The sequence below is a fragment of the Brassica napus genome, chromosome C4 (assembly GCF_020379485.1).
Source record: "Brassica napus cultivar Da-Ae chromosome C4, Da-Ae, whole genome shotgun sequence".
Taxonomy (NCBI): domain Eukaryota; kingdom Viridiplantae; phylum Streptophyta; class Magnoliopsida; order Brassicales; family Brassicaceae; genus Brassica; species Brassica napus.
The window spans coordinates 40,936,838-40,948,219 of record NC_063447.1 but is presented as its reverse complement, the minus strand read 5'-3'; the positions used below and the strand labels follow the sequence as shown (position 1 = coordinate 40,948,219).

The 11,382-nt window shown below is 33.5% G+C and overlaps 1 protein-coding gene across 1 annotated transcript; it reads left to right on the top strand.

The window, feature by feature from the left end:
- The first annotated feature begins 7,627 nt into the window (after positions 1-7,627).
- On the top strand, positions 7,628-9,223 carry LOC106400118 (gamma-interferon-responsive lysosomal thiol protein-like). Its single transcript, XM_013840522.3, has 5 exons — positions 7,628-8,161; positions 8,422-8,487; positions 8,591-8,716; positions 8,805-8,897; positions 8,998-9,223. Exons 1-5 carry the CDS (start codon positions 7,838-7,840, stop codon positions 9,136-9,138), a joined length of 750 nt encoding a protein of 249 aa, XP_013695976.2. The 5' UTR covers positions 7,628-7,837; the 3' UTR covers positions 9,139-9,223.
- The last annotated feature ends 2,159 nt before the right edge of the window (positions 9,224-11,382 follow it).

Genomic DNA, 11,382 nt, shown 5'->3' with positions numbered 1-11,382 from the left:
TGGTCTTTATGAAAGAACTTTTGAAAACAGTAGGGCCACACATAATTTTACCCAAGAAGTTTTGATATGGAAGTCCACTGGAACTAATGCATTACCAATCTGCACCTCAAGGTTTCTGATGATTCCTCCTGAGTTCCTCTGAGAACAGTGCACAAAAGTGAACGAATCCTTCAAAGGTTCTATCTCTAGACCTAGATGGTCTGCCATCACCTTAGGTAGAATGCTGACTGAAGAACTTGTGTCGCAGAGCGCAATAGGGTAGTCAATGCCTCCTATCAAGCACGATACTACAAACTTTCCAGGATCACTCCTCTTCTTCAGTGTAATCATCTGTCTCATCTTCTCTCTGACTTGATTGAACACTTTCTCAATATCTTTCTCAGTCTCCATGGTGTCTCTGAAAAAAACCACAATCTGTAGGTAAAGTAAGCCTCACCGAACGGCTTATCCAAGGGTATCATGAGAACCCTTTTAGTGAAGTTATCCATCTCTTTCTCAGTAGCTCCTCTCTTAAGATGCTTGAGAACCTTTTCCTTCCTCTTTCTCAAGGTTTGTCCTTCAGTAGCCTGTTCAACCACCATAGGCTCTGGTGCATCTTTAGATTGCTGACTGTTGTTGTCTATTGATATTTCTAAAGGTTTAGATGGATTTCTAAGTGCATTCAGTCTGGCTACATCGATGCTAGGTAACTGCACTCAGTAAGTGAAAGGCAGGTGTCGATCGACGCTGGAGGACTCTTGTCGATCGTTGCCTAATGTCTGGTGTCGATCGGCGGATGGTTGTTGTTGCCGATTGATGTCTTCCGTGGTGACACGGTAGGGTTGGGGTGGATGAGGGTGTCGAGCTGCGAACTCCTCGTGAGTCATGATCCGAACTGTCTCGCACGATGCAACATATTCCATAAAAGGTGTCGATCGATGCTGGATAGGGTGTGTCGGTCGGTGCTCTGATGACTCCATCGGTCGATGTTCGTCTCTTGGTGTCGATCGACACCAGTGTGAACTTCCGAAACTCATGGAGCTTTCAACTTTGAAGTCGCCCTCTTGAAGCTTCTACTGCTTAACCACTTGCTAGAAATCATCATCTATGATGGAAGCGCATCCACGTGGTGTTTCAATGTTTCTTCTCCTTTACCCTTGACTAAGGCTTCTTACCTCTTAATAGTTTCTCCTATCTGAACCACATGCATCTCCAACTTCTTCACATGTGTTTTCAAAGTTTCAAACTGTGTTCCGGTTGGTGTAGACATCATCTATCTTCCCATTGAAATGCACTGTCAGCTGTTGTTGGCCCTGAAGAACTTGATCAAGTTTTTCCTCAATCTTGCTTTCATGGGTTTCTGGTGGTGGTTTCTGGTAAGAAGAGTTTCTGTAGGGTTTGTTGCTGCTGTTATAGTTATTGCTGTAGGGTTTCTGATACTGCGAACTCTGGTTGCAGTTGCTCCTCTGTCTATTTCCATAGGAGTTTATGTATCACTCTGATTCCCAGACCTTTGATTCTGAAAACCAGTACCACTGATGAAGTTCACATCTTCCTTGTCATTTCTGTCACTGTCGACATCTACAACTTCTACATCTTCTGCAAAACTAACCTGCTTCTTGAGAAGCTTATGAACACTATCCAGCTTAGCCTTGACACCGTCCAACTGCTCCTTCTCAGGAGTAGTGGCCAAAATCTTCCTCTCAAAATCAGTGTTCCTCGTGCTGTTGTTGGATGCCAAGTTGTCAATGAGTCTCACTGCCTCTTCTGGATTCCTAGTGTTGAAGTTTCTTTCACTAGCAGTGTCCAGAGCCATCTGATATGCCAACGCGATGCCTCTGAATCCATGGTGTGGACAATCTCTCTGATAGGACTTGAATCTCATCCAAGGTCTTCTGAATGACTCCATAGGCCCATGTGTGTGTAGCAATCTTACTTCTCAACTCTTCAGTGCATCCCTCATAAAAAAACTTACGCAGGAATGCGTTCTTGACATCAATCCAGGATGTGAGAGATCCTGGTGGTAACTGCTTGAGCCAGTGCGAAGCATCTCCAAATAGTGAGTACTTGAAGAGCTTACAAAAGAGATAGTCCTCAAGGACTCCATTGGCTATAATGGCAGAAACCAAATCCTCGAACTGCTCCAGATGGTCCATAGGATGCTCATGTAGGAGACCACAGTAGGGTGTCTATCCCAAAAATGTAAAGTACTGAGGCTTCAGCTCAAAATCGTTCCTCTGAATAGCTGGAGGACGAATAGTATATCTGTTGGCATATTATTGATCTGGACAGTTGTAGTAAGCCAACGTTCTGGGTCAATTAGCATGTGCTTCATCACCTACAGCCTGAGCATCGGCTGCGGCGACATCAGCATCATGATCAGGAATTACAGCCCTCTGATCATCTAACCCCTGACCTGTTGCATTACCTCCTGCTCATGCATGTCTCCATTCTCATCTCACACCAAAACTAGAGTCGCAACCATGTCTCGCGGACGGAAGTCGATCGATGTTAGGGTAGAAGTGTCGATTGATGGTAGCTCACAACTGTTGGTCGGCGGATTTGGGTTGTTATCGATTGATGCGGCTCGTCTCTCTTTGCGGATCGTGCGTTCCAAAAGTGCAGGGTCTGAAGATAGCAATGATTTTTCCTTGTTGCTTATGATACTGCTGGGCATGCACCTGAAAGAAATCAAGAAATTTTTTTATGAGAATTTGAGTAACAATAAAAACCTAGACTAAACCTAACTAACAAGATCTACTGGCGATCAAAGCTCTCCGGCAACGGCGCCAAATTTGATATCACTCAAATTACCCCAAGGAGTGACTTTACTCTCTCAAATAAGAGGTTCAGTCGTAGTACTTAGGGATCAAATCTACAAAAAGCTAAGGCACACAGTAGATCCTAACAAGTTTATGATTAAGCTAGACAAGCAATTAAAACAATAAAAAGCAGAGGTGAAGAAGGCAGTTGTTCGATTGATTGATTGATTTGAGGTTGTACACAGTAATGAGAAATAGCTAGATTTAGGGTTTCAGGTAATTGAGATTATAATGATATATATGCTAAGATTTCAATCCTAGTACACGAATTCTAGTGACAATATATTCCATCTTCGCGTGCGAATAAATTCTATTGATCTAAGTCTATATCTCAGCCGTCGTTTGTTGATATAGTTCGAACATCTATTGACGCTATGTGACTGGCGTCGCTCGATGTTTGCCAAGCAAGCTTTACCGAGCTGTTCGATTAGTTCACTAGTTTGACTAAATCAATTGTCGTTTGTTTCTAGCAATCCTAGCTCAGGGGAATTAATTCATGTAATAAACCATGCTTTCGCTTGCACCTAATTATCCGAAGTTCAGAGTTCTAGTTAGCTACTCTAGAACACAACTATTAACAACAACTCCTATGAAGGAAATCTTATCACCTTAGTGTATCTATATTTTGGGCTAATCCCTCATAATCTTAGTTCTAACCCTAAATCTAACAAGAGTGACTACTCAGACATAGGAAAGCAGAACATAGAAAATATCTGAATAAATTGTATGAATAGAATAAGGTAGAAAAACCGGAGTTCCAATATAAATCTCTGAAGGAGTCTTAGATCTTCTCTCCAAACTAGTAAAAACCCTATCTATGTTTTGCTGTGAAAAGTAAATTGTATGAAAGCGTGTGTTTCCCAAAACAATGACATATCACATAAATATTAGGTTAAAGTCAGTCATGAGTCATCTTGTAAATAATGTGGAATTTGGGCCATAAGTCGGCTGAGAACTAAGTCGGGCTTTGCGCGCTTCACTGTCGATCGACAACAAGAGTTTTCTGTCGATCAACGGTTGACTCTAAATGTCGACTCTGGACTGGTTCGATGGGCAGCAACGAGTTTCTTCTAGATTTTGCTCCAAAATACTCCAAAATTACCATATATCTCCAAAACACTCATGAACATGTAAACACTTTAAAAAGACTCCAAAACATAATAAATAGTTCCTAAAACACCTATATACTATGGCTAAAAACAGGTAAAACCATAGTATATCAACTCCTTCAGACTTACTCTTTTACTTGTCTTCAAGGAAAAATAAGAGCAGTCTTAATGAAAGAGTTTTTGAAAATAGCAGAGACACATAATTTAAAATCACTACTCTCACTTCTGCAGATAGGAAAGGTGGACGTGAATCATTACTAACCTTGGATGATTCAATGTACTACACTCTAACTTAGTCACCATTACCATGCATCACACAACTCCACTGATAGCGCTTGACATACCCCCTCTACTGACCTGATTTCTGCATAAAGTAAATGTGTAGACTACATTTTAGGAATATCTATTAAGGGACACGTGGAATCAACTCAACCAAGTATTTAGACCTACATATAACCTTTTCTGGCTTTCCCTCTCTCTTCTCTGAATCCAATTTTTCTCTCTCTTTTTTAGTATATATAAAATATTATGTGCTTATGCAAAAGAATAATACACATACAATACCAAGATCATGAATAAACTCATGAGGCTACAAAAGAGATAGCAGTGTCATTTATCAAAACTTGACATCTAAAGAAACTTAATTAACCAATTCAATTACAAGAAGAAGAAAAAAAATCATGAACTTGGTCACTTGATCTTCCTTAACACAACTCTAACCCTTTTTCAAAAGGTCAACAAAACAGATGAAGTTTTTGCAAAAGAAACCATTCAAACATTTTGCTTCCTAAAAACAGCCCTCACCCATTTCAACCCAAGATTGCATCAACATAATTGTACAAACAAGATAATTTAATAATTTTTGATGTTTTGTTGACATTGTGACATCGAGATTCAAAATAGCTTACGAAAAAGCAAGGTCACGAGATTTGTAGATCCTTCCTTAAACACTGATAACCTCTGAGAAAAACGACGGCTCAATTTTTTCCCGGATCAAGACCGATAACCTTCTTCATAGCACTAATTCTTGACTCTCTGTTCGATTCTTCAAAAGAAAGAAGTTAAAAATCAATATCGATTTGAAACCTCCAAATTTTTATTTACTATTAGGGGGGGGGGGGGGGGGGGGGGGGGGGGGGTTATAGTCTTTTAACCTGTTAATCAATGTTATTTTAGAGGTGCAATTTTGGAAAAAGTATTGTGATTAAGGGTTTAATTTTTGTTACAGAAAATATAAAAATGTTAATAAAATAATAAGAATAGGAAAGGTTAATACTAAATACAAGGTGATTTTTTCGTGCATGCACGTATATAAATATTTATAAAGTAAATATATTATAATAATTTATTTACATTATAATAATTTATTAATAGTTTATTTTTATTTTTAATTTATTCTGTTATTTATATTGTAATCAATATACATAGTTTATTTTAAATAACATTATGTTATTTTCATTAGACGTATAATTGTGGATATATAATATCTCGACTGTTTGACTATTATTTGGATATATTAGATAACATTTACTTATTCGATTCAACTAAGATATTTTTATTTTACATATTAAAATTTTGATTACTTTTGTTATTTTCATGTAGTTTGATTTTTGTCTTAGATTTGTATATATATTTTAGTAAGATTATGTATAATTTAGTAAATGTTGTTTTTAGAATCAAAGAGTAAAAGTAAACTAAAGTATTGATCGATTCAAAGTTTCATAAATAAACATAACAATGATATTTAATTATAATAGTTGGTTAATATATTTATAATATTATTTGAGAATTTCGTATTTCTTTAGTAATATTTTGAGTCATCTATAATTTATATGTATAAAAATATTACTATAAATGGAAATTTTTTATTTTTTATTTAATGTTTGACTTTGTATAAAAAAATTGGATTGGTCTAGTTACTCATTTCTGGATATATTGTGTTACATATATTCCGTCAAATTCAGTATAACTATTTCTAATCTAATTCAACCAAATCATATTTATTGTGTTCATTGCATTAGTTTGGTTTTCATCTTAGATGTGTATATATATTTATGAATTGGCTATTTGTAAATAGCCCTAGGACTATGTTAACTTTATTAGATTTAGTAGTTTGGTATATCTAAATTTTCAAAAATAAAATTATAAAAATAAAGTGATGATAGGTACAAAATTGCATAAAAACATAATTGCATAAAAACATAATTGATACATTCTAAAAAGGAAGATTAATTCTTTACTTTAATATCAAGATTATTTTTCTAGACTTTCCTTTTTATGAAATCACATTGAATATAAAAAATATTTTCGTTTTAAGTTTTATAAATATTTTCTTTATCATATATTTTATTTTAAAAATATAAAAGGGAACATAAAGAAAAAAAGATTATATTAAATTTTATTCATTAAAGATATCTTAGTTTATGTTATTTAAATTATTTTGTAATAATTTGGAAAATAGATTGATTTAAATAAAATTCTTAATACTTTTAAAATATATATTATGTTTTTTAAGATTATTTTTTAAAAAGAAATATTAGTTCTTTACTTTAAAATCAAGATTAGTTTGTGAACTTTCCTTATTATGAATTACACTATATATAAAATCTATTTTTCATTTTTAAAATTTATAAAATTTCTTTATTATATAGGTTATTTGAAAAAAAAAAGGAAACCTAAATAAAAACGGAAAAATAAAATAAATATTTAATAATGATAATTAGATATATTTGTTTCATTAAGAGTATCATAGTAATCAACCACCGTGAGAGTTAATGTGAGCGTGACACGTAGAAAACTGACTTATCAAATAATATTATTGATACTATATATATCTATGTAAATATCACTAAAGTTTAATTATATACCCTATAAAGTAAATAAAATGATTGTTTTGATTTATTTATCAAAAATATGATTATAATTAAACAAAATATACTAGTTTTGATTTATGTGCTTACTCTAATGTATATAATTACATGTATACAAATTATTTTTAAATATGTGGTTTCTAATATGTTATTTGATCCTCACAATCCCAAAAATAAACTTCTTCAAATTGAAGTGATTTTTTAATATTGGAAGCACTATATATATGCTATTTCATTCAGATTAAATAATTTAGTCTTGATTTATATTCCTAAAAAAATTTTAATTAAATATCATGACAAGATTTCAGTTACCTCATTTTGAGTTTGTTCGAAGAATAAGAGATCTGATCATTCGTTTAAATTTGTTTCTCCCTAATACCCTGTCTAGATCTTATAATTGTAAGAATTAGAGATTTGAACTATTATTATAAGTTTTATGATTTATCATTTATTAAATCAAACAGTTCTTAGTTTATACATAGTTTACATATATTAGAAAGGTAAATTATTTATATATATTTTTTATCGGTATACTCTTAAGTAACTAAACCTCAAAACCGTAGGTTAATAAAATAAGTAATTTGTTTTGTTGTTCTACAATTAGATGATTTTTAGACCGAACTATTGAATATATATTAGAGAGACAATTATATTTCTAAAAAATAATTAAAATGAGCTGTAATATGTTAAGTCTTAAACAACGATTATACATTTATGAGATCAATATTTGTATTTGTCATTTTACAATAGATAAAGATTGTACTGTTGCCAAATGTTAAAACGAACAAATATTAGAATAAAAAATCCATTCAGCGTATGCGCGGGTTATCATGTAAGTTATAAGTATACGTAGAATCTAATATTCACTAATTAATGCTAGTCAGTAATTTTATAAACTAAATATTAAAGGTACTCTGGCTCTTAAACATGTGGACACACAAGGTCAAACAAAAAAACAATAATAAGGCAAACTCCGCGTGGAAAATGTTACCAATGTATTAAAAATCAATTAACCAACTGTAAAATAAAGCTATCTATAAAGAGATCTCATCTATAAATGCATACACAAAGCATTCGTCATAAACCACACTCAATTCAAACTCTAGAAAGAATACTTTTAACAATGGCTTCTTCTTCTTCAAACAAGCTTGTGTTCTTAGCTTTCCTTCTCCTGTTCGTATTCTCAAACAATCTTGTGGCTGGAAAACCCCAGAAAGTGAAACTCAATCTTTACTACGAATCACTTTGTCCATACAGTCAGAAATTCATAAACGATGATCTGGTGAAACTCTTTGAGTCCGATCTCCACAGAATCACCGATCTCAAGCTCGTTCCATTCGGTAACGCAAAAGTCTCCGATAACCTAACTGTCACTTGCCAGGTTCTTTTCAACCTTTTTTTGTCAAAAGGAGATTCTTTCAGTTTAGTTGACCATTTTTTCCCCAATATAAATGTTTAAGAAGACCATGGATGAACGATAAGATGTTCAATCACTAGTATATACGTTCTGTTCTTTCTTGTTTATACACTAATCAATCTCTGTTAATAAAAAACCACTTAATCCCCTCCTATCTATAGATCGGTTTAATCACTTGTATGCTTATTCTATGCTGTTTTAATTAATAATAAAATTTTGTGAAGCATGGTGAAGAGGAATGTAAACTAAACGCCATTGGAGCTTGCGCCATAAAAACTTGGCCCAATCCGGTAATAACAAATAAAAAAACTTACTTCTAATATCTACAGTCTTCAAAATATATACGAGGCAAATGATATCTGAATTTGAAATGGGATGATTTTTGGATCGCAGAAAATGCACTACTGGTTCATAAGGTGCGTTGAAAAGGACACGAAAAACTGGGAATCATCATGTTTTAAGACATATGGTGGTGAGAAAGCCATAAGAGATTGTTACTCCAGTAATCTCTCTAAAAAAGTACGTATGCATAAAACAATCTTAATAATATACACATATATTATATTTGTATAATTGTCATATAACCCTATGCTTTATTTCAATTCAGCTTATACTTGGTTATGCAAAGCAGACTTTGAATTTGATGCCGAAGAAAGAATACGTCCCGTGGGTCACAGTGAACGGCAAGCCACTCTACGAAGTATAACACTTATTTTCCTTAAGAAAACCGGAATTCATTTATTTGGATTGTTTAATAATCAGTTAATTATATATTGCATGTTTTGGTTTCTGGGATGCAGAATTATGAAGATTTTGTGGCCCAAATGTGCAAAGCGTACCAAGGAAAGGCTCCTCTCCCAAAAGTTTGCAATTCTTCTGCCTCGGCAAAGAAGAAAGTGTTGAAGCTTCAAGTCTCGTATGGTGAAGATTTCCATCACTAAAAAAGTACTTATTGAACTAAGTTGGATTTAAGCTTAATTATGTGTGTAAGCTGAGTGATTAATAAAATAATATTTGTAATACCCATCCCCTTGATCAACACTGCAACCTCAACTATATATATAGTCACTAGGCCGGCCCGCCCTACAGACGGGATGCATATTCAAAAATAATTGAAATAGTTTGAGTAAATAATTATTTTAATTTTTATTAGTTAAAAATATAAATAGTAATTAAATTCTGTACTTGTTTTTTTTAAGTCTAAATAAACTATGTTATTTTGATAATTAGGTAGGTTTTCTTTTTTTTCTTGAAGTGGCATTACATCGGTTAGTGCTGAAAATAAAGTAAGGACAATTTTAAAATTGAGATTAGTCTTTGACAATTCATATCTATATGTATAGAGAGGGAAAATATATACATGCAAGTCTATAGCTGATTATTTGGATCCATTGTTGCATAACTATGTTTTTTTTATTTTTCTCAACTGTTTTAGCCATTCTACTAATTTGGTATTTTGTTTTAAGTTAAAAATTTGTTTGTTTTCCTCATTTTCATCAAATTAAATAAAACATGATTTTTATTGGTAAATATTTTTTCTAGAAATATATTTATATAATAATATTATGATATAAATATAGTAGAAAATATTATATTTTAAAGTTACTGTAAGGAATATATATTTATTTTTAAATAAATCTGATTTCTAATCATATAGACTAATTTTTATCTAGGGTAAATGCGCGCTTCGCGAGGGAATTTGTTTCATTATATTTTGTTTTAAAACTGGCTTTGACTGAATTTTCTAATATGATTGTGTTTTATGTTTATTACGTCGATCTCGATAGTTTAATATATTTCTTTTTAATATAAATTATCTAATTTCATTTCTGTATTTTTTTTTGTTTTCCATTTATTTTACATTGTGTTTTCCATTGGAATATGCAAAAATATATTTATTATTTTCATATTAGCGTTGAAATTATAGTTGAGATTTTTAGTGCATATTTTTTTTTAAATTTTAACATTAATTGAATACAATGAGCTTATATTTTGGTGTTTGAAATACTTATAAAACATAATTTTATTTTACCCTTAAATCTAACACTACAAGAAAGCAGCGACATACTGAGGGAAAAAATCGTCGGTATGTCGTCGGAATAACGTTATTCCGACGACATACCGATGAAACAAGTCCTCGTAAATAACTCCTCTGAAATTTCATTTTCCTCGGAAATCCCTCGGAATTTTCCGACGGAATTCCGAGGAAACAAATTTCCGAGGAAACTCCGAGGACCACCAGTTCGTCGGAAAGCTCCTCGGAATATACCGAGGGAGAACGTCCTCGGAATTTACCTCGGAAGTTCCGACGAAATGTTCCTCAGAATTTTCATCGGGAAATTCCGAGGAAATGAACCCTCAGAAAATTCCGAGGAACAAGAGTCCCTCGGTATATTCCGAGGAACATGTCCCTCGGTATATTCCGAGGAACATGTCCCTCGGTATATTCCGAGGGTTCATTTCCTCGGAATTTAAAAAAAAATTAATTTTTTTTTAAAAAATAAATTTTTTGAAATTTAAATTCGAACATATAAAATTAAAATTAAAATTGAAATCATATTAGTTAATATTCAAAGTTGTACAAATAAAAATAAAACATTCCGAGTTTTAGAAAAAAAAAAAACCTACGGGTCTGGCACGTCCGGGAACACCTCGTTCGGGTACATCCTCTGCATCATCTCCATCATTTGCTGGTTCAACCTCCTCTGTGCCTCATAGCCTGCCTGTTGAGCCGCCATCTGGGTCTCCAACAAAGATATGTGATCATCCTTGTCCTTCAACTGAGCCGAAGTACTTCTGGATCAACAAAGGGCGGTGGTGCAGAAGAAGGAGGAACCGACCGGGTGCGACGACCCAAACCGACCAAACGTCCCTTCTTCTTTGGAACCGACTGAAATAGAAAATAGCCAAATTTAAATCAAGAAATAAATGAATTAAACTTAAAAAAAAAGAACTTACGGATTCAACGATTTCGTTGATTCGAAACCGGGACAAGTTGGTCGAAGCTGTCGAAGCGTCATCCTCGGTTTGAAGCTGAGACACTTCGTCTTGCACCTGAGTTTGGACCAGGGTGACCACTTCCCTCACAAGACCGTCATCAATCTGGCCAGTCTTCTTGTTGGTATACGCCCTCTTCATTAGGGCGAGATCATCAACCGGCTCGCCTGTTTTTAAAATTCTCCAAC

What these genes read in the sequence shown, in the direction of transcription:
- LOC106400118 (XM_013840522.3), top strand. Translation starts at nt 7,838, where the DNA reads ATGCATACACAAAGCATTCGTCATAAACCACACTCAATTCAAACTCTA. An exon ending in ACCTAACTGTCACTTGCCAG is followed by an intron (nt 8,162 to 8,421) that starts GTTCTTTTCAAC and finishes AATTTTGTGAAG; the next exon opens with CATGGTGAAGAGGAATGTAA. An exon ending in ACGGCAAGCCACTCTACGAA is followed by an intron (nt 8,898 to 8,997) that starts GTATAACACTTA and finishes TCTGGGATGCAG; the next exon opens with AATTATGAAGATTTTGTGGC.